Consider the following 23,764-nt stretch of genomic DNA (forward strand, 5'->3'; position numbering starts at 1 on the left):
AAAATTCAAGATGCACTGGCTAATTCCTAAATAGTAGCCCTTTAGAGTGTGACTGCCCGATGTAATTTCTACATTTTCTTAAGGACGCAGATCAAAGCCCAAACTAACCCAGTTTGTCATGTACAAGCAGTTGCTCTGCGTGAACTTGATATGATTTGATCAGTAGATTCTTTATTATCATGGGAGCTACCACTTTTTTTAAGCAAAGGCAACAGCAAAGCTGAACCTGTAGGTAACACAATCTTTCAGCATTTCTCTGAGTAGGATACGAAAGTACAAAACCAGTGGCGTAGCCCCATAGAGTGAACACTAAGTATATAAAAAATTATACTATGTATATAGGTCAAAAATTAGTTTTTATAGACATATATTAAACTTTGAACACCCTTTCTAAAATTTCTGGCTTCGCCACTGGTGCAAACTCACACCAGTAACAATGTTTCTGCTTGTTAAACACTCTGGTACATTAGTAATGTGCTAACACGAGAGAGAGCGAGAGAGAGAGAAGAGGGAGGTTCCTTTAGGATAAACAAAATTTACAATTAATGTTCAACATTCACGTCCATTTTTCTAGTCTGAGCGCGGAACATATCGGCTATATCTGCAGATGTGCTACATTCCTCAGGTTTTCTATCTGACAAACACCGAATGAACCTAGGGAATCTGACAGAAATACCACGAGATGGATGGACTGAACCAATGGCTGCATGATGCACTGGTGACACCGTGAAGTCAGCACCCCTTATCTCCCACACAACTTCTGGAGAAAACCACATATCGGCCACTTCTGCAGTTCGATAGTAATGTGGCTTTTTGTTGAAGATTTTGTCCCCAGAGAAGAACTCTTTCATCTGAAACAAGGTTAAATCAGTAAGTCGCAATTAGTCTACTGAGTGCTCAGAAAGTGACTGCTTTCTTCCACTGATGTAATACCCTTCACTACCTTCTCTTCTTAAAGTTGTAATTTGTTATTCTTAACTTTTACATTCCCATTGACACTAACCCCACATAGGTGCTCTGCGCACTCGAGATTCACATTGATGATAAAAATGTTTGTAGGAAATGAAGGCCTTCTTCAAACACCATTTCTAAATGCATACATAAGAATTTGATAAATAGAGACAAGCTGAAATATTAGTACATAAATGACAACAAAAAGAAAATTCAAGAGATAATTTTAAGGGTCATGGTCAAGCATGCTTTTATGCGCAAGTAACTAGATATATTTAAAGAGACAGCACTCGCTTTCTGAGTATTTTCTTTCCACACCCCAAAACCACAGCTCTCACGTGTAGCAAGATTTTAATTCTACTCCCCATATAAAGCACTCTTTCAATACACAATCAACTATTAACTGGCTACAGCAGTTTGTCCATCCAACTTACACAGCATCTAGCTATGCCTCAACAATAAATTGGATCCTCACAGAGTAAAGGTTTACAGACATTGGATTCTCAAAACCCCGTCTATCACCTAAAACAGATGATATAGATGCTGGAGCTATTTACCAAGGTAACCAACTCCCTATCATGTGCTGATCTATGTGCTCTATTCTCTATATTTGTGAACCACAATCAAACTCAAAGACCTTGCACACCTCAGGATCCTAACAAAGCAAATAAAAAATGCAGGAGCTTCTTTAAAAGATGACCAGCTCCCACTCATGTAGTGGACTTATGTGCCCTTCTTTGTGTTTATCTATAAAAGCGAACCATGGTTAAAATCAATAACTCTGCACTGCACCCCTCAAAATTTCACAATAAAAGATATCACTAACCCATTATCCTCGTAATTCACATAAAACAGAATGTCTTACTATGAATAACCATATAAAAGCTTAAAGCAGAATAGGGAAAAAGCCGTTTTTTTTTGGGGGGGGGAGGGGGGGAATCAGATATCAAAAAACAATCTTTCTGATACAGATCAAAAGACAAGTTAATCAAAGGAGAGTTTGTTCACCAGAATGCCAATACTAGTATCTACATGTCCAAGACTAAGATGTAGAACATGGTAATCAAGTTATATCGTTATTGAACTCGCCTCTATGTAGAATGAATCAGAAAACCCAGACATGACCCGGCAGACACTCTGGAATTCCTCAGTGTCAGGGTTGTAGCAGCCCATAAGGAAAGGACTATACCTGTAATTTAAAAAGTAACGCATTAATCACATGAAAGCACTCATGCAAAAGAATCCAATGCAACTTATCAGCGGTCATAAAAGAAGCGAGAGGGGGGAGGGACGTTTTCTTACGTGCCCAAACAATATATGCATAACATATAAACATTAGGAAACAACTCAGATGTTTGTAGCACTGAACTGTCAAAATGACATACAGTAGCAGCATATGCTTCCACTTTACTGGTAATGCCAGCAAAGTTTGTACAGCACAATCATCTTTAGAGTAGACATCCCCGCTAAGCTATCTCAAAACCTTAAATAAGATTTCTGGGTGAAAAAATGCTCAATTCGTGGGAATTTGCAGTTTACTCCTTAACTTTCTGCATAGTACATATTTAGAAAGGTATTCCTGCTAAGCTATCTCAGAACCTAAAACATATTTCTGGGTGAAAGATGCTCAAATTTGAGTGAATTTGCAGGTTGATGCCTTAACTGTCCGCATAAGAAAATCAAAAAGAAAAGAAAAGAAAAGTTGATCATTACCATCCTGCTTTCCTTCCATTCCCATACCAAGCACCAATCGGAACCAAGTCCAAGGAATCACTTAGTCCTTCCACGTAGTCTCTCTTGACCTGCAGACAAGTTCCAGGATTAGGACTAGAGCTCTAATCTTGCTAATGCAATACATCACTCTTCGAGGCAACACCTTTAACCATGCATCAGTGCGCTTTGATGGTGTGTACCCAGCATCTATATCAAGGGATTTCACCATGATTCCTTCACAAGAAGAACGTAGCGCATCATCAAGAAAGCTGTTCATCCTAGCCAATGTGGCTTCGTTATCTGCACAAGCATCATCGGACTCTACCTAAAGAAAGATAGGTTAGGTAAATTACTGAATAGCCGGCAACAGAATGCTCATGTTACGTACTAACCAACAAAACAAAATTATACACCGAGAAGAAACTTACAGTCATTTCTGTCGCATACTCGAAATAACCTCCTTTGCCATCACCAAATAAATCCTTCAGATCTGATTTTCACACAGCAAATTTCAAAAATTAAGAGGACAGTTTTACAATGTCTATTACTCCTAAACTTCTACACTTGTAGGAAGAAATAAAGATGCATACATTTTCGCCTTTGACGGAGTGGCAGATGCAACAATCTGTAGACAAAGAATTCTACAGTTATAGAATCCTAAAAAGGATGTGAACGTCTCAAATGAAATATTAAAAGAGAGCAACAAGAATCAGCTAGAGACAAATTAATGTGGAATAGCCATAAAAGCCTCAGATTGCATGATCAGCCAAATTTTGAAAGAAGCAGCATATGGAAAGGTCTCCTCAAACCTCACAACCAGAAACACTAAGGTTACACGTGTTACATCTCATTGTACAACATCACATTGTATAAACTGAGAACCCCAATCATGAACCTTTTTTTTAAAGGCTCTTGATCAAGTTAAGAAATCTTTTACTCCCTCCATCCAAAAAGCAATGACATGGTTCACAGCAAGAGGTCAAATTCAACTGTTGAGGTGATTTTTGTCATTAATTTTTCGACTATTCACAATGAAATTTATATATTACAAAAGAACCAGATAATTTAGAAACTGATATTTTTAACATGTTTGAACACTGTAATCAATGAAAAACTTTTCAATCATTCAATAATAATTGTCATATAAAATCAGATAGAGGAAGTATAGTATCATTTCTACTAGCTTCATGTGCTCTCCTCCTTTCCAATAATCTTATGGTATATTATTTTCTTTAGGATTGAATTTAACTGCCATCTTTCTCAACAAATTTAAAGCCCATTGAGTCTTGTAACCTAGAAGTCTAATTGCCAACATTAAGGACTTCTTAATGAAATAAGATATCACTTTTTTCAGGGTTATCTTTCCCCAAAAAAGAAAGGACAAAAGGGATGTTATGGTGTATATTCGTTAGAATCTGTGAGAAGGCACATGAGAAAATATGTTATTGATATTGGATGATAAATACATTACAAGAGGTCCCTATTTATAACTATACACTACAAGGAGATATTACTCATCTTCCAATGTGGGACAAGACTACACTATACATATCTGTAAACTAACATTCCCCCTCAAGTCGGTGCATACACATCATATGTACCAAGCTTGTTACACATGTAACTAATACGAGAACCAGTAAGAGACTTAGTGAAAATATCTGCTAGTTGATCATTCGACTTTACAAACTTTGTAACAATATCTCCTGAAAGTATTTTTTCTCCGACAAAGTGACAGTCGATCTCAATGTGTTTAGTCCTCTCATGGAACACCGGATTTGACGCAATATGAAGAGCAGCTTGGTTATCACACACTAGTTCCATCTTGCTGATTTCTCCGAACTTTAACTCCTTGAGCAACTGCTTGACCCAAACTAACTCACACGTCGCCATAGCCATGGCCCGATATTCGGCTTCAGCGCTAGATCGAGCAACTACATTTTGTTTCTTGCTCTTTCATGAGACCAAATTACCTCCTACTAGAACACAATATCCAGACGTCTATCAAAAGGTAATCCTGCCCAATCAGCATCTGTGTACCCAACAATCTGCTCGTGGCCTCGATCCTCGAATAGTAATCCTTTGTCTGGAGCTGACTTTATATACCGAAGAATGCGAACAACTGCATCCCAGTGACTATCACAGGGAGAATCCATAAACTGACTTACAACACTCACCGGAAAAGAAATGTCAGGTCTAGTCACTGTGAGGTAATTCAATTTGCCAACCAACCTCCTATATCTCGTAGGGTCTCTAAGAGGCTCCCCCTGTCCAGGCAGAAGCTTAGCATTCGGATCCATAGGAGAGTCAATAGGTCTGCAACCCATCATTCCAGTATCCTCAAGAATGTCTAAGGCATAATTCCGCTGGGAAATAACAATACATGAGCTAGACTGAGAGACCTCAATACCTAGAAAATACTTCAATCTGCCCAGATCCTTAGTCTGGAAGTGCTGAAAGAGATGTTGCTTCAGATTAGTAATATCATCCTGATCATTACCAGTAATAACAATATCAACAACATAAACCACTAGATAAATACACAGATTAGGAGCAGAATGCCGATAAAACACAGAGTGATCAGCCTCACTACGAGTCATGCTGAACAATAATTGTGCTGAACTTACCAAACCAAGCTCGAGGGGACTGTTTCAAACCATATAGTGACCTCCGCAATCTGCACACACAACCATTAAACTCTCCCTGAGCAACAAAAACCAGGTGGTTGCTCCATATAAACTTTTCCCTCAAGATCATCGTGGAGAAAAGTATTCTTAATGTCTAACTGATAAAGAGGCCAATGACGTACAGCAGCCATGGACAAAAAGAGACGAACAAATGCTACTTTAGCCACGGGAGAGAAAGTATCACTATAATCAAGCCCAAAAATCTGAGTATATCCTTTTGCAACAAGACGAGCCTTAAGCCGATCAACCTGGCCATCCGGGCCGACTTTGACTGCATAAACCCAACGACAACCAACAGTAAACTTACCTGCAGGAAGAGGAACAAGCTCCCAAGTGTCACTCGCATGTAAAGCAGACATCTCGTCAATCATAGCATGTCGCCATCCTGGATGAGATTGTGCCTCACCTGTAGACTTAGGGATAGAAACAGTGGACAAAGAAGATATAAAAGTATAATGAGGTGACGACAGACGATGATAATTTAAACCGACATAGTGGGTATTAGGATTAAGTGTGGAACGTACACCTTTGCGGAGTGCAATTGGTTGACTAAGAGGAGACAAGTCCGCAGTAGGTGCAGAATCTGATGCGGGGCGTGAATCACCTGGGCCTGATGCTGGATGTGGACGACGATGATAAGTCAAGAGTGGTAGAGCTGCAGAAGGTTGAACTGAATTATGTGGAGGAACTGGAGCTACAACCGGAGCTGTAGGTGGTGGAGCTACAACCGGAGCTGTAGGTGGTAGAGCTACAACCGGAGCTATAGGTGGTGGAACTACAACCGGAGCTATAGGTGGTGGAGCTACAACTGGAGCTATAGGTGGTAGAGCTACAACTAGAGTTGTAGGTGGAGGAGTTGGAGTGACTGAATCTCCAAAAGATGAAACTGGTAGTACCTCAGAAATATCTAAGTGATGACCTGAACCTGTGAAGTATGATTGGGTATCAAAGAAGGTAACATCAGCGGATATAAGGTACCGCTGGAGGTTAGGAGAGTAGCATCGATACCCCTTTTGTGTTCTCGAGAAACCCAAAATACGCACTTAAGAGCACGAGGAGCTAACTTATCTGTTCCTGACGTAAGGTTATGGACAAAACAAGTGCTTCCAAAGATACGGGGTGGAAGAGAGAACAAAGGTAAGCGGGGAAACATGACAGAGAATGGAACTTGGTTCTGGATAGCTGAAGATGGCATACGATTAATAAGATAGCAAGATGTAAGAACTGCATCCACCAAAAACGCAACGGAACATGAGATTGTATGAGTAGGGTACGAGCAGTTTCAATAAAATGTCTATTCTTTCTTTCAGCTACCCCATTTTGTTGAGATGTGTACGGACAAGATGTTTGATGAATAATCCCATGAGATTTCATAAACTGCTGAAATGGGGAAGACAAATACTCTCGGGCATTATCACTACGAAATGTGCGAATAGAAACCCCAAATTGATTTTGAATTTCAGCATGGAAGGTCTGGAACATAGAAAACGGCTCAGATCGATTTTTTATCAAAAATATCCAAGTGCACCTGGAATAATCATCAATGAAACTGACAAAGTAGCGGAATCCTAAGGTGGAACTGACCCGACTAGGACCCCAAACATCTGAATGGACTAAAGTAAAAGGTGACTCTGCTCGATTATCAAGACGCCGAGGGAAATGGGAGCGGGTATGCTTACCGAGCTGACATGACTCACACTCTAGAGCTGACAAGTGAGATAAACCAGATACCATTTTCTGAAGTTTTGACAAACTGGGATGTCCCAACCGTTTATGTAATAAATCTGGTGAATCAGTAACAGGACAAGTTGTAGAAGGAAGACAAGATGTGAGTCCATGTGATTTAGCAAGGATAAGGTAATAAAGTCCGTTTGATTCACGTCCGGTACCAATGATCCGCCCCATACTGCGTTCCTGTATAAAAACATGGTCATCAAGAAATAAAACAGTGTATTTAAGTGATTTGGCTAAGCGACTAACAACTATGAGATTAAAAGGACTATTGGGAACATAAAGGACTGAATATAAAGGTAAGGAAGGAAGTGGGCTTGCTTGACCTATTGCAGTTGCCATGGTTTGAGACCCATTGGCCATTGTGACCATTGGAAGAGATTGAGAATACGAAATAGTAGTGAAAAGAGATTTGTTACCAGAAATATGATCTGATGCACCTGAATCAATCACACAAGACTCAGAGGATCAAGATTGGAAGAAACAAGTCACGCTATTACCTGTTTGAACAACAGAAGCTATCTCAGAAGATGTCTGCTTACATGTTTTATACTGAAGGAACTCAATATACTCTGCTAAAGAAACCATCCGACTATTCAAAGCATCGGTTCCCATGTCGCTACAATTTGTAGTAGTAGGGTTAACTTGAAATAGTGGAACACTGTTCACGCCGGAAACATTGTAGCTCGCCGGAAAATTCCAAAGTTTGTCGGAATTTGTCGTAACCAGGATGGATAGACTCGGAATTCCTTTGCGAGCAAGCTGTCCTGAAGAAATGTTTTCAAAAAATGGCCGGAAAGATCACTGTTCACGCCGGAAAAATATAAAAGTGGTCAGAATTTGATTTGAATTAGATGGGTAGGCTCGGAATTTTGAGGAGAGCACACTGTCCTGAAGAAGCTTCGCGAAAAAATGGCCGGAAAGTGGCCGGAACCCTCGCCGGAAAAGTTGTTGCCGACGCGTGGAGGAGCGTGGCGGCTTTTATGCCGGATAAAATTTCAGGGGTTGGTCGTCGGAGGGTGATCTACTTCGTGGTGGTGTTGGTTTTAGCACAACACCGACAGAAAGTGACTTTCACTTAGACAAGCCTTAGGTCACCGGAAAAATTGCACGATGACTAAGTTCTTTCTTCCCGGTTAACGCTGGAATGACACACAACGATTTTTTCTCACTAATGCTCTGATACCATGTGAGAAGGCACGGGAGAAAATATGTTATTGATATTGGATGATAAATACAATACAAGAGGTCCCTATTTATAGCTATACACTAAAAGGAGATATTACTCCTCTTCCAATGTGGGACAAGACTACACTATACACATCCGTAAACTAACAAATCGATAAGGGACTATTATATCTATGTAATTATGTAACCTTGATATCTTTCCTAGTTTAGAATAGGTCTACGTACTATTTGAACACTCAATAGCTTGGGAGCATGATCAAGAAGTCTTTTATCTCAATCTTATTTTCGTTGTTTCATTTCTCGCAAGGGAATTGGCATCTTTGCACTGGATAAGCTTCCCTATAATTTTTCTTCACGTGCAACAAGTAATACCATAAACATATTTAGGAATGACATCTTTCTATATTTAGGAACAATTAACTTAAACTTCCCACGTTAACCTTAATAATGAGCCACAAAAAATTTTATGGCTAGTTTTAGACCACAAGTTTTAGAGGTCTTTCTTTGTTAATTCCATGACTAGTCGAACACCGTAACATATATTGTCAGGGAGTATAAATTATAGACCTATTCACATCATATACCTTTGTGTCTCATCACCAGGTAAATCCATTTATCAAACTATCAAAGCTTAACAATATTAACAAACTACCCCAACTCATTAAATGAGATTTATAGATCAAAACTGGTGTATTTTCACCGACACAAAACATGATTACTATGAAACCAGTACCGTTAAGGATAGACAAATGTGTAACAGCAGGTATTGCCATCCACAACAAAATTGGAGAAATGGTTTTAGTAATTACTGTTCTCCATTTGCAAACATGATATCGAAGACAAAAATGCATATCTCAACCTGCACAAAGAATGGTAAAAAGAAAGAGATGTCAGATAACAGAATATATTTTTACAGACAAAACATCTTTTAGGGGGACTGTCTATCACAGGCACAGCATAAATATTCTAAAAAACTTAGTTGATCAATAAGGTACAAATATCACACCCCTTGGGATGCGGCCCTTCCCCGGACCCTGCATGAATGCGGAATGCTTTGTGTACAAACTCCAATTGAAAATAAAACATAACATAAGAAGACATTTCTCATTACTTTTTGACAAGGGACATTTCTCATTACTTTAGCATGTAGATTAAAAATGAATAAAGACAGGCTCCAGTGGCAATCTGCTGTGATCATTGTGGAAATGGAGAAAGGGGGTCAACCACCATCTTCCAAACACAAGGTCCAAATCCAAATGATAAATTAGATTGTTATGGGGGAGTCAGAAGGCTAAAGATATTCCTGATTGAGAGGATTGACAATTACCTTAATTTTATCTAATGCGATGATGGAATCTTTGGTCCCTCTCTCTCGTGAAGATAGTTCTTGGAACGACATGAGCTTTGAACCATTTTTTCTATCAATTGCAACAACCTGAAAAAAGATGGAGGTCGTAAACAACAAAAGTTCATTAGTGATTACAATTTCAGCCCAACGGCTGCGAGGGCACTTCGACTATTCATACATTAAGCACAGACACCAAATTTAAGTATATAACGACATGGTTTGGTGATGGACACAATCAGACATGATGCATGCCAGGTGAACTCCAAACACATGTTGAACCCTTGATTTAAACACATGTTTCCAATTATTGTAGAGCACGTATATCTAAAACTTCACAAGAATATGGAGGCCTTACTGTATTCAATAAGATTATTCAGAAGAGAAATCTTAAGCCTAGCACATTACTAAAGCTCCCCAATCTACCGTCTTCCAAACAACAATGACCTAAAACACAAGGCCGAACCAAAAGAACCACCAGCATTCTAATTAACATCGGAGTAGAAGAAGAAGAATCTGGCTTAATAAAGAAAAGCATGGTTCCACCTTTTGTTTTAACTTGTTGGAACTTAGCAGTAAAGTTTCTATTTGAGCTTGATTTACTCGAGTTTGACATCTGAAATTGAAGTGTTTCGATCTGTTCTTGAAGTTGAGAAGGTGAATATTCCGACTGAAGACCACGATCCACAATATGTCTAACTGCATTTCTTAGTGCATTTATTTCATAACTTATAGCCTTCATCTGCGAAAAAGATAGATCATTTTAATTCCCTCCGAATTCTTCACAGTTGTTTCTCAGAGTCACTCTTTTCTTCTTATGTTTCTTTTTCTTCTCAATTTTTTTATTGGATATATTCCCTGTGAGTTTTTTTAATTTTTTTTTTCTCAGAGCTCTTTTTTTGATATATTCCCTGTGAGCTTCTGCCCCGGCTCTAGTTGGCTCACATGTTCGAAACTACTGAGATTATGGGTCCACTCCTTTATCCTGCTTCCAACTTAAATACCAAATTATTTCCATGGTAGTGTTAGAACCAATGACGTGTTCTTTTTTCTTAAATTCTTCCACTAGGTCACCGTGCTGATTCATTGCTTTTACCCGTTCTGCTGGCATATTTTCTTCTTTAGCTGCTCTATTATAATCATCTTTTTCAATTGAATATCCAAAAAAATTGCTGTGCTTTATATATGCTTTACTTGGTATTGAGCTGTTTGGATGCTTTATTAGCAATATCACAGAATGGTGTAATGTGCTTTTCTTGCATTGTAAGGACAGTCTTAAAACTTCTGTGTTTTATAAATTAGGTATTATGTTACATCCTTTAAATATAATATCATGTCTCCCATATAAGTCTCCGAAAGTTTTTAATTTAACGTGGCTTCCCTCGAATCTGTCCCGTGCTACTTAAAGTGGAATTCCATATAAGAAATACCTCTGCATCCACTATGAATGTCGCTCCTCTGGGACCACATGATTCTGTAATTATGTTTACCAAATCAGGGAATCTAGATGTTGTTTCATCCCCATTCCGTGAAAATACACGAACCGAACCATCAGCTAATTTATGAATTTGAGCTCGCTGACCATCATATCTGCAAAATAGATATCAGTACTTTAAGATATGAGTATGTTCAAAAATAGCAATATCTACAGGCTATATTTCAGCATCGCTAAAACATTGTTTCAGAATCTCTCTTCAGATGTCAATTCATTCATTTTTTCAGAAAGCACAATTACTCGGTTGGAAATTCAAGAAACCGCAAGATACCATTGGTATTAGAAATGATTGTTAAGTCCACGTAAAGCGAAAATTTTCAGCAATAATCCCGGCATTCAAGTATTCACTCAAAATAGAAGCAAAGAGAAGATAGTGCACCAAAAAAACATAATCACTCCTGTATTTTTCAAAGTTAATTGGATCCTACTAGATAATAGGCTACTAAATAAAGGACCGTGGTACTACAAGAGCTGCCATCACTCCCCTTGCATGAAAACGACAGAATACAGCATCAGCTCTAAGATAAAAAACAACACCCAAATAAGAAGAAAAGTCGACAATATCAAATAAAAAATAAATAAGAATAGGAATCCTAAACTCTTTGATACTAGTACTCAAATGACATAACTGAGGAACTCAACAAGAAGTAAGTGAACTCCAAATAACCCTGCAGTTCACTCTCCCTAAAGTTTAAGACATAGTATCTTCTTGAACTATGACTTATTACAACAACAACAACCAACCCAGTATAATCCCACAAGTGGGGTCTGAGGAGGGTAGATAGTATGCAAACCTTATCCCTACAGTGAATGTAGAGAGGTTGTTTCCAGTAGACCCTCGGCACGAGGAAAAATGAGAAAAGAGTCGTAACAACAAGAAATGACGAGAAAAAAATAAAAGAAAACAAGGCGAAAGAAACAACATGAAGATAGAAATCTACAAAATTAGAATACAAAACTGCTACTAATAACACTGGAAATGTCCGGAACCCCGTACCACTACCTATTAACCTACAATTTTAATCCTCGACCTCCACAACCTAACCTTCCTACTAAGGGTCATGTCCTCGGTCAGCTGAAGCAAAGCCATATCTTGCCTAATCAGCTCTTCTCAATACTTTTTTGGCCTACCGCTACCTCTTCTAAGACCCACTAAGGACAACCTCTCACACCTCCTTACCGGCGCATCTGCGTTTCTCCTCTTCACATGCACAAATCATCTAAATCTCGCTTCCCGCATTTTGTCCTCCATGGGAGCCACTCCTACCTTGGCCTGAATATCCTCATTCTTAATCTTATCAATCCTGGTATGCCCGCACATCCATATTAACATTCTCATTTCTGCTACTTTCATTTTCTAGACATGAGAATTCTTGAATGGCCGACACTCTGCCCTATACAGCATAACCGGTCTCACTACTACTCTCTTACCTTTAAGTTTAGGAGGCACATTCTTATCGCATAAGACACCGAATGCGAGCCTCCATTTCACTCACCCGCACCAATACGATGCGTAACATCCTCATCAATCTCTCCATTACCTTGGATTATAGACCCCAGGTACTTGACACTATCTTTCTTGAGGATGATTTGTGTATCAAGCCTCACGTTCGTTTCTTCTTCACTAGACCTATCACTGAACTTACACTCCAAGTATTCTGTCTTAGTCTTACGTAACTTTAAACCTTTAAACTTTAGGGTCTGTATCCAAACTTCAGTCACGCGTTACCACCACTTCGCGTCTCGTCAATCAGTACAATCTCATCTGCGAATAACATACACCAAGGCACTTCCCCTTGAGTGTGACGCGTCAGTGTATCCAATGCCAAAGCAAATAAAAATGGACTAAGAGCCAACCCCTGGTGCAACCCCATCACAACTGGAAAGTGGTCCGAGTTCCCTCCCACTGTCCTCACCTGAGTTTTAGCTCCTCCATACATGTCCTGAATCACCCTAGTATACGCTACAGGAACACCTCTAGCCTACAAACATCTCCATAGAACCTCCCGGGAACTTTGTCATATGCTTTCTCTAGATCAATAAACACCATGTGCAAGTCCTTCTTCCTCTCCCTATACTGTTCCACCAACCTCCTTACAAGGTGAATGGCTTCCGTAGTCGAACGACCCGGCATGAATCCGAACTGGTTTTCAGAGACACTCCTACTCACCCTTGCTTCCACCACCTTCTCCCAAACTTTCATAGTGTGACTCAGCAGTTTGATACCCCTATAGCTGTTGCAATTTTGGATATCTCGTACTCCACCTCCATTCTTCAGGCATCTTCGTCGTCCTAAATATGATGTTAAATAACCCAGTGAGCCACTCCAAGCCTGCCTTGCTCACGCTCTTCCAAAATTCCATTGAAATTTCGTCTAGCTCGGTCGCTCTCCCCCTACTCATCTTACGCATCGACCCCTCGACCTCCTCAATTTTAATACGCCTACAATAACCAAAATCTCGACGACTCTCGGAGTGCTCCAAATCCCTAACACGATGTCCATGTCTCCCTCTTCATTTAGGAGTTTATGGAAGTAAGTCTACCACCTCTGCCTGATATGCGCCTCTTCCATCAATACTCTGGCATCCTCGTCTTTAATACACTTCACTTGGTCCAGATCATGAGCCTTCCTTTCTCTCACCTTGGCTAGCCTGTACAGCTTCTTGTCCCCATCTTTGTCCCTAAGTTCCTTGTACAAACGTCCAAATGTTGCAGTCTTAGCTACCGTAACCGCTAACTTAGCCTCTTTGGTCTTCTTGTACCACTCCTTATTCGCCCTCTTCTCCTCCTCGTCCTTGTTCTCCACCATCTTCAGATACGCCGCTTTCTTGGCTTCTACTTTTTCTAGGACCTCTCTATTCCACCACTAGTCCCTTTGTGCCCACCAAAGTAGCCCTTCGAGACCCAAAATAGCTTTAAAATTGTATGTGGTAAAAAAAGTTATTAAATGAACATGAACCCGGTGCTACTTGCAATCAGCTAAAATACAGAAGGTAAAAGAATATTAGCTCTGTTATCACAATTTCTTTCCCTCATTCTTTTTTTACTTTTTTTTATTTATTTCTATCTTTTTGAGGGTGGGGAGTTGAAAGGGGAATAGATGCCCTAGTATTCTCAATTGCACGAAGACAAAAAATGCAGTTTGGAGCATTGTGGTGTGACACTAATAAAGCACAAAGATCCATAAAGGGACATAATTTTAGAATATTTACTTGAAATATGCCAGTCCGACAAAATCCCTATGGAGATGCTTCACTTTTAAATAAATCTATGTCCCTACCAGTTTCTTCAGAGTAGGAATTTCATTATCCCACAAAGACCATTTCATTACATTGATGGATCAGCAAACAAATCAAACAATTAGCTACAATGTCCAAAAAAACTGATGGAAAAGGAAGTTTCGAGCAGTTACTTGTACTCGCATGTAAAGGTTTTGTTTTGGAAGAGCTTCAGCACTTGAGGGGTGCCATTAGTAATTCTATCATCAGCGAAAAATTGAGGAAGTATAAGAGATGGTCCATTGTGAAATAAACAGTAAGACGAATCGTAGTACAAAAAAGTGCATCATAAACACAAGTACACATTTATCTGTACTTTGCAAGCATTGGTTTGATGGGTATGCCTGGATCCATTGACAACGTATTTAAGGAAAACTCAATCCCCTTTTCCATCAAAGAAGGAACAAGTACATCCTGGTCAAAACAGAGCACTAAATTAATTAGAGACAATAAAAATTAGATAATTCTAGGCAAATCATATACAAACATCGATAGCCTCTTGCAGAAGGAAATACGTGACTATTAAACTTGAATAAATTTAAATGCTTCACTATTTTAAAATGGCACATTTAGCTCACCGAAGAAAAAATATGAAAAATAATAGTAGTTTTTCCTCCTTTTTTTTGGGTAAGCACTTGGAAACAGTTGAGTGAAATGGAAGTAAAATTAACATACGGCCCAGTCAATGATTAACATAAAGTAGAATCACAAAAGATCTACACACACGCGACTAACAACTTCTAAGTGCATGAAAACTTAGAACCTAATACCAGTCTTGTTAATAAAACCATTAGACTTGAAGAATAACGCTTACCAAGCTAGGAAGGATGTTATATGCCTCAACTACTTCTGCTGAAAGTCGCTAACGTCAAGGAAAAAAAGAGTACTAGTTAGTAGGAAAACCATTAAGGCAATATCAATGAGTTCAGAAAAGGGGAAAAGCAGCAGACATGGACGGTAGAAACATAAATTCAAGCTATCAAGAGAATTTCCCCACTTCAATCAACAAAAAGGCAGATCAGAACACCAAACATCAAATGCCCAGCAACTCTTACTCATCTCCACAAAGGAGTAGCATCTTTGAGCGTAGTCCACCAAAACAAAAGCATGGGACTCAGGGTGAAACATTCAAGAAGAATGACCCTCCATATGGAATGAAATTAAATACGGATTACTATCTCCATCCTGTCAATCTCCTATGAACAAACCTGCAGATTCTCTTTCATATTTTCGACTGATCCATCATAAAGAACAGAATTGAAGACAATAGCTTGAGCTAATGCAGGAAGAACAGTTCTCATCATGGCTCCAATCCGCAAATTCCTAACCTACAGCAGAAAAAGTAAGCAGAGGTGAAACAGTTAGAAGAAAGCAAGCAGAGGTGAAACAGTTAGAAGAAAGCAAGATATCTTGCTATACATCACCTTTCACAACAAATCAACATACAATGTAATTTGATATTGACAGAAACAGGAAAAAGAGCTTGTTTAGGTCTTTATTTAGATTAAAGTGTCCTCAGGGGATTGGTTCGACACCATGTCAACTGAACAAAACTAACACGCTCTCCTAAAAGCCAAAATTGCAAACAAGAACAATCAAGAGCTGTGGATAGCAGAAAATTCTTTTAATATTCTTATTTTTTGAATAACTTGATGCTATATAACCTTGGGTAATCATATTTACTAATTATTATCTACTTTTTCATCCAAGTACAGGACAATCCAAGGGCTTGTATATTACGAGAATGAAAGCAATTAGTACTAATTCTTCTTCTTTTTTTCGAGCATCAAGTTAGTACTAATTCTTAACAGTCACATTAAGTGGAAGAACAAAAATTGTTGTTTCATAAGTAAGAAAGTAGCATACTTTCAACTCTAGATATGTTAAAAAAAGAGTATTAACCCATGTTTTACCACAGAATCAGGAAAGGAAAACTACTGCATCAAATATAGATTTGAGACAAATATCATGTGGACTTCAAAGTTCTCTGGTGATTATAATATTCTATTAGGTTGAGTTTGCCAACAAGACCAAGTTATTGTGAAAAAATCTGGAGCCTGCTGGTTTGGAGGAAATAAAAAATGCAAATAAAAAGTTTTTTCTTTTGCTTACGCTGTTTTAGATGAGATGTGCAGGGATCCATACAACTACAAAAGTGCAATTATCAGTTATTTTACACATTTATGAGCCTACAATACCACAGAAGGGCTTTTTATTCTTTGAAGACTGAAACTGTGAATCATACCAAAGTTCGGACAAGAAACTTCATCTCCTTCTCCCTACATGAACACATGAGTTTGACAATGAGGCTTTTCTTTCGGATGCCACTCCCACTCCCTGCCTGTAAACTGATATAATGTATATAGCAATTCATTTTGTCATCGAAAGCATACAGAAACCATAAGAAATAAAAAAGGAATGTTTTGATACTTTGCAACAAGATAAGTTCAAGATAAACTATCCTAGCAGTATATTTTCAAGCAAAACCAGAACATTAAAAATGCACGAAATCCAGGTTTGCCCCCTTTATCATCTGATTAATGATTTAAATACATATGTACATACATACACATGTGTGCGATTTTTTTTTGGGGGGGGGGGGGGGGGGTGCCTCGATATAAAAACACACATTACACAAACCAAACCCAGACAATTGTAAGAGAAGTCAAAGGCATAATGAAGTAAGCTTATCAAAAACGCAAAATAATCCTCTTAAGTGGGTAGACAACTCCCCACGTTACAATGAAATTGTGATACAGATCGCAGAAGCTGGTATAATTCTGAATATACAAAGGTCAACCTTACGCCCCATCCAAAACAATAAAAAAGAAGTCCGAAAGAAGATCATCAGAACCAAATAACTAGCTATGTTACCGTGGATAGCATCCATTTACTACGTAAAACATCTAACATTTTTGCAACACTCTATTATCTTTCATCTTAGACAGACTTCGTTGTATAAATGAGAAAGGATACAAAAAAAGTACAGATTGAAGCTTGCCATAAAAGGAAAACATAGTCTGATATTCACGAGAAGGATGTGCATGACAGAAAAAGAAAAATAATGATGCAGGAATACAGTGGACTAAGGGAGGGAGGCATGGTTCTGGGCTAGGAGTCAAAAAACCCAATATAAAGAGAACCTATTTGAATACTGAAAAGACTACATGATCTCATTCAAACGATCAGCAACAACTATTGCATACCAAAAGGAGTCAAAATCATACCTTATCCTTCTAAGAGTAGAGTATACACCCCTAATTGTAAGTGCCATTGGAGGAGCAAGTAACGATTGTGTTTGTCGGCAAAGTTGAGCAACATCACCTAATCCCAAACAAACAGTCAATAAAGTTCAACCCCGCAACAAAAAGCATCCAACCAACCAAAGAGAGGAGAAAAGACAAAACACAGGCTGTCCATTCTCCAGAAACCTAGAATGACAAATGCTCCTACCAAGATCACCTAAGCTGTTATATAATTCTCGTACTTTCGATCTCTTTTTCCCGCATGCCTCCTCTAGTGCTGCTATAACAGTATTGCCCCCAATATTCAATTCCTGGACCATGATAAGATCACAGTTGAGATGATACTCTTTGAAATTCAAATAAGAGCAAATAAAATAGAAGTAATGATGTATCAAATCATGCACATATATAAAAAGAATTTAATCACAAAATAGAAAGGAAATTTGTAAATTGCAACAAACCATATATGAGCATAACACTAACAAATATGGTTGTTATTGTCACAGCTAATCTCTTTTTGACACTGTTTACCAGCCTTGAACCCTTGACCAAGTAGTTTGGAGAGAACTCCCCACCACTATGAACAAGGATGGCCGGTATTGTCACATCTAATCTCTACCATCTGCTGCCCAGCACGAAAGCAAGAAGTTACTGAACAGATGTGACATTGTGAAAGGCCCTGGCATTTTGTAACAGCTGTTGTTTAGCTGATGCATTCCCAATTATAAGGATGGGTCTTTTTCAATTTTCAGTAAGATTGGGTAGCTATGGCAGGAAAGTCTTCTTCAATAAATAATGTGAAGAATGTCAGTAGAACAACATTATAAAGGAGGAAACCCATTTATTTATGACTAGGGCGAGACATTTAGACTCCCCTTTGCTTCATGAAACACAATTGAAATTCCCTGCACTTTGAGATATGCATTAGACCAACCTTTAGTTTAAAGTCACTAGAAGGACCTCCCTTATAGTCATTACTTTTATAGCACAGTTAAAAGCTAGTAATCTCATCCAAAATGCAATTAATTTAAATTTCTACTCTCCAATGCGAAGGTATTTACAGAAAAATATAGGGCAAACAATAAAATGAAAAAGTTGTCTGCAATCTTTAAATGGGTCAATCCAACTAACTGAATCCACGTTGAGTCACTTCTCTCCTTTCTCGAACCTCCGGACACTCCACCTCTCCCATTGCCTTAGCCCCCTTCACTCACCTTTCCCCTTCCTTTAACCTTCTGGTTACTACACTCCCACTCCCAACAACCAGGTCCTGCCCCTTCCCTCATCCCCACTCTCTCTCTTTGCCACCAACTTCTCTTGACCTACAGTCATACTTCCATTCCTCAACTCAACTTTCCTAGTCCAATGTTGGCTCGACTCCTTCAATTCCCAACCCCTTCACTGTCCATCTTCCCCCCCCCCCCCCCACACACACACAAACCCCCCAAAATTTTTCTCTCTTTTTAGCCTGTTTTGCTCTAGATTGCTTTTCAGATGTGAATTTAATTTCAAAAATGCTCTAATTTGCAGTTTCCATAATATGATCCTTAGTTGATATATTCTTATACATCCTTTCTTGGTCTAAAAATAAGAAAACTAGTTAAAGTAACAATGGGATAGCTTGGTAGATGACTAGAGTTAAGCTAACAACATACTGTGTATAGACTCTTAGCAATATCCACCTGGTATTAGTGAAGGTGTGTGCATCCTGACCTAAACACTAGGGTTATCAAAAAATGGATACTAATGAAGATTATTTGAACTATCAACAAAAAAAAAAGGTGACGACCTTTAATTTAGTTTATTTTATTTTTGGGGTCTAATTTCAAATCATCCCTTTTGTGACTACAAATGCCATTACAACATATACAAGTAATACCTTGTATGTTTTTACCAACTTTTTCCTTTCAAAGGTGGTAATAATGAATCATGAATCCATTATGTGACCCAAATGCCACTTCCGGAACAAGCTTAAATAGAGATAGTACGCAAACGACAAACCTATAGAATTGCTGCGAAGACATTTCACTTTACGTATTTGGACAACTTAGATAGAATCATAGAAAGGAACAATAGGCGTCTTGAGGATAGCTTTCTATCTTTATTTTTTGCAGACTCAGAATAGTTTATAAAATCACACCTTTGGTGTAACTGAAAAGCTCACTTTGCTTACCCAAAAGGACAAAGAAAAAAAAAAGGAATTGCAATGGAAGAAGAAACTTAAAGAATGTTAACATATGAAAATATAAAACCATGGGCCAAACTTGAGGTAATTATGTCAAAGTAGTCAACGAATACACACTCCTGGGCATTAGTGAAAAGAATTAATTGGCACACAAAAAACAATAAGAAGAAAAATGCATCACAATGTTAGAACTCAACCACTAACCAAGAGGCAAAATCTTATAGACAATTATGGTATTAGACTAACCATATTTTCATGGTCAGGAGCTATCTTGTTTGTGCACAAGTACACTGCAGGAAGCACATCCTCAGGAGACAATGCCAGCAAGCTGTGAATGAGCAGTAACTGATCAACTAATACAGCCATACTTTCTTCGAGATTAGAGGGTGGGTGGATGAAAATTTTGAATCCACGCTACTCCTAAGTCTGTAGACTCGTGAAATTGTATTATTTATTGGTGGTGGATCTGCGGGATTGGATTCTCCCAATTAACATAAACTACCATTTTACCTCTCATTCATGCCACTACCCCTGCTCCCCAAAAAAATGGGAACGCTGTCTTTTTTTGGTTTTGAGCTGTTACTTATGAGGATAAGGATATAATTGAAATCCAATCAAAGCAAGAACCCAGCTAGTAATCCAATAAACCCAATGCATAATAAAATCTATAAGAACATCCCATGCTTAAACCCTTAACAAATGCCCCTCAGTATAACCCGGCTATCTTAGAACCCTTGAAAAGAAAATGATGCCTTAAGGGTTAAAGAGTAGTAGGCAACAAACCTCCGAAACATATTGCATAACATTGATGTTGCTTTTATCTTGCCTTTTTCTTCCTCTACCAATTCAAAAGTCCGTGAAAGATGTAGGTATGGAGCAGCCTGCCCCTTGTTCCAGCTAGCTGGAGAATAGAATGAAAGAAAAAGAAAGGAAAACAAGTAATACTTTACTGGTGAACAGATTTTACTTGGATAACAAAGTTGGAAATTATGCTTGAATATATCCAAATAATTACATCAGAAATGGTAATTACAAGACACCAACCATGTTCCAAAGGAGAATATTTCTCAGGTGGAAGTGATACATAATTTACGCCAGTATTGGCTAAGGGAACTCCAGACAAGGACCAATCCGGGTCATCTCCTAATCTTTTGGGCGACTTTTCATCTTTGGAAGAAGGGAAAACCTCTTTAACAGGTTGCACCACTTTGCTGCTTTCAGAAATCCTGCATCCATTAGTTTCTCCAACATCTTTGTGTTCTGAAAAATAAATATCAAGTGCCATACTTATGTCTCCTTTAGTCTTTGCTAGTACTGTGGCAGCATAACTTCTTAATGACTCATCTGCATTCACAATCTGAATAAACCGATCAGCTTCCTCTTTATAAGACTCAAAGGAGGCACTTAGTAGCATACTGTTATCATCGTGGGAATTTTTACTAGCAGTTGCATCATTCCATTTCTGCACGGATGGAGGAGCCATTTTACTGAAGAACTTTGTTATAGTACACTGCTTTGATCCACCAGGTTCCATACTTACATTTCCTCTTGCTTTTTTAAGCGACTTGTTTTCAGCACTTCTCTTCCTTTTACCCGGAGAAATAGTTTTGCAACTGGAACGGTTCATGTTGGCCAGTTTAAAGGTTTTATTTGATGCAGTTGTCTCACCCTGCTGCGGCATTTTACCAACCCATGGTTTGGGAGACAGCATAGATTCATCTCCTTTTGGTTTAAAAGGCAATGCAGACCCATTTGGTGAGTTTGGCTCAAATGAAGAGGTAGGAGAATTACTGACAGTGACCCGTTCGCGGTATTCGGTTTCATGTTCATAAAAGTTAGTGACTGCATCAACAATATTTTTTCCCGAAATACTAAGTAAATCCAACATCTGGTCTTTAGTGACCCAAATGGGTAAACAGTCTTTAAGCTCTTTCAGCTCTTCTTCCACATCACCTTCACTTATTTTTTCTAAACCTTGCAACTCAGGTTCTCCTTGAGGAAATGAATGGATAATATCCTCCCTATCACCAATATTGCAGATCTTAGAATCCACTGACATATCCTCATTTTCTTGCTTGGTGATACTAACTAAAGCATGAGCAGATTTGCCTGTGTTTTCTTGATTGGTGATACTAACTGAAGCATGAGGAGATTCTTTTGCATCCATATCTTCCTCCCCTTGGACACAAGGATGAAAACCCATTAGAAATTCTTGCTTAATGGCCATCTCATCGACCAAGCCAGCAAAATGCTTCCGCATGGCATTAGCATGTTTGCTATCCAGCTTCTCAACATCTATGCCTACTGTTGGTATGACACGTTTTGGTTTCAGAAACTTCACATATTGTCTAAGCTCATCATAATTAGAATGTTCACTATATGGAACAAGATGTATCTCAAAGGAATCTTTCTTCCTCACTGAAAACTTATTTCGCTTCACTTCATAAGTCCAGCCAGTTGGGACAAAACCAACCACCTTAGAATACCCTTTTTCATTCATGATCTCGTTCATTTTCACAAAATTGGGTCTGAAATATGGCCAAGTCTCACCCAACACATTCCACCCAACAACATGAACATCGGTTTTAGATTCAAAGGTAGTAAACATCCCATCCTCCCCACGACCTAATACCTTCAAAACTGCTACTTTCCTGCCATCGACGTGGATCTTTCTCTTACATCTCCGCGCAACCTCCACTAAAATCTTCTCCTTCCCAATAACATAAGTAGCAATAATAAACAATATATTTTTCAATGAACCCTCGTTCTCAACTCCATATTTCTCTATAACACCAACTATATAATCAATTGACTCATCTTGACTAGGGAATATAAATTTCGGATTACAGTAAGTTGTATCTAAAAATACAGCATCAGCACCAATAAATGCATTTAAAACAGGCTCTAATTTCATTTTGTCACAATAACGAAAATCACCTGTGTGAATATACCGCTCAAATTTGCCATAATTAACTGGAATTTTAAATAAAAATTGCACAGCACCAGGACAATGATTGGCGTCGATGAGAAATACCTCGGAGCCGTCGACTAAAACGGCTTCGGAGAGCGGTAAAGACACTACAAATTGCGCAGGAACATTGAGGACTTGGATGAGAAGGTTAGCGGTTATGGAGGAGCAGAAAATGATACCTTTGGACCAATTAGGGGAAAGGCCAGTATAGTGATCGGAGTGGAAATGAGAGAGGAAGTATGAAACTGAGAAATCGCCGGCGTATTTGAAACCGTCGATGATAAAGCGAGTTTTTGGAATCAGTTTCGGTTGAGGGACTGAGGGAGGGATTGGGGGAAGAGGGAGGGGTGGTGGGTTTGAATGTGAGGAAGATTGGCCGGGGAGGGAGTTGAGAGCGGTTGTGTAGAGAGTGGTAGAGTCAAGGGTTAGGGTTCCGGCATCGGAGGACATGGTCGCCGGTGAAAGCGATGATTACGGTGGAAATTAAACGACTCGAAAGAGGACTTGGGTGCTGCTTTTTATGTTTCGAGGCGGTTGGATTGGCGCCAGAAGAACTACAGGCTTCTGTCGGACCTCTCTCGCTGTTTTGCGATTTGGTAATCTGGTACTCTTTCTTTTGAAAATTAGACATTAACCCCTGATAGTTTTGCTATGCGCCTATGAGTTATGAACAACAGCTTGTGGTTACAATTTACACAGCTACTAAAGAACTTTGCATGTTGTCGCTTTGATTAATGTTACCATTGAGTTGCTTGAACAATTCTAGGTTCCAACCCAAATTTTCATGTTCTCCCTCATAGTTGATTTATCAATTTTTGTACCATTCAAAATTTGAATTTAGTACCATTGAACATTCTTGATGTATTATAATTTAGTTGACATCTTCTTGACCTTCTAAACTTCCGTTTAGTCATAGATTTTGGCTATATTTTTTCAAAAAAAAAAAAAAAATATTATTTATTCATGGAATATGATCAG

General features: G+C 38.7%; 1 protein-coding gene across 11 annotated transcripts; it reads right to left on the minus strand.

The window, feature by feature from the left end:
- Nucleotides 1-498: 498 nt before the first annotated feature.
- On the minus strand, nt 499-23,390 carry LOC104099979 (DNA ligase 6). 11 transcript variants are annotated; one of them, XR_011413804.1, is made up of 20 exons: nt 20,860-23,390; nt 20,599-20,716; nt 20,062-20,143; nt 17,839-17,941; nt 17,613-17,709; nt 16,631-16,733; nt 15,594-15,713; nt 15,200-15,247; nt 14,702-14,799; nt 14,520-14,585; nt 11,043-11,202; nt 10,159-10,354; nt 9,595-9,702; nt 9,001-9,126; nt 3,255-3,289; nt 3,093-3,154; nt 2,828-2,989; nt 2,665-2,753; nt 2,041-2,140; nt 499-851 (listed from the first exon to the last, which is right to left on the minus strand). XR_011413804.1 is itself a non-coding variant. In XM_070195198.1 (19 exons), exons 1-19 carry the CDS (start codon nt 23,234-23,236, stop codon nt 543-545), a joined length of 4,278 nt encoding a protein of 1,425 aa, XP_070051299.1. In that variant the 5' UTR covers nt 23,237-23,384; the 3' UTR covers nt 499-542. The 11 variants fall into 11 exon arrangements, 5 of the variants coding, with proteins under 5 accessions (XP_070051299.1, XP_070051298.1, XP_070051300.1 ...); XR_011413806.1 differs by lacking the exon at nt 10,159-10,354 and having other exon boundaries at nt 20,860-23,388; XM_070195198.1 differs by lacking the exon at nt 10,159-10,354 and having other exon boundaries at nt 9,077-9,126; nt 17,848-17,941; nt 20,860-23,384.
- Nucleotides 23,391-23,764: the final 374 nt, after the last annotated feature.

The sequence above is a fragment of the Nicotiana tomentosiformis genome, chromosome 2 (genome assembly GCF_000390325.3).
Source record: "Nicotiana tomentosiformis chromosome 2, ASM39032v3, whole genome shotgun sequence".
Classification (NCBI taxonomy): domain Eukaryota; kingdom Viridiplantae; phylum Streptophyta; class Magnoliopsida; order Solanales; family Solanaceae; genus Nicotiana; species Nicotiana tomentosiformis.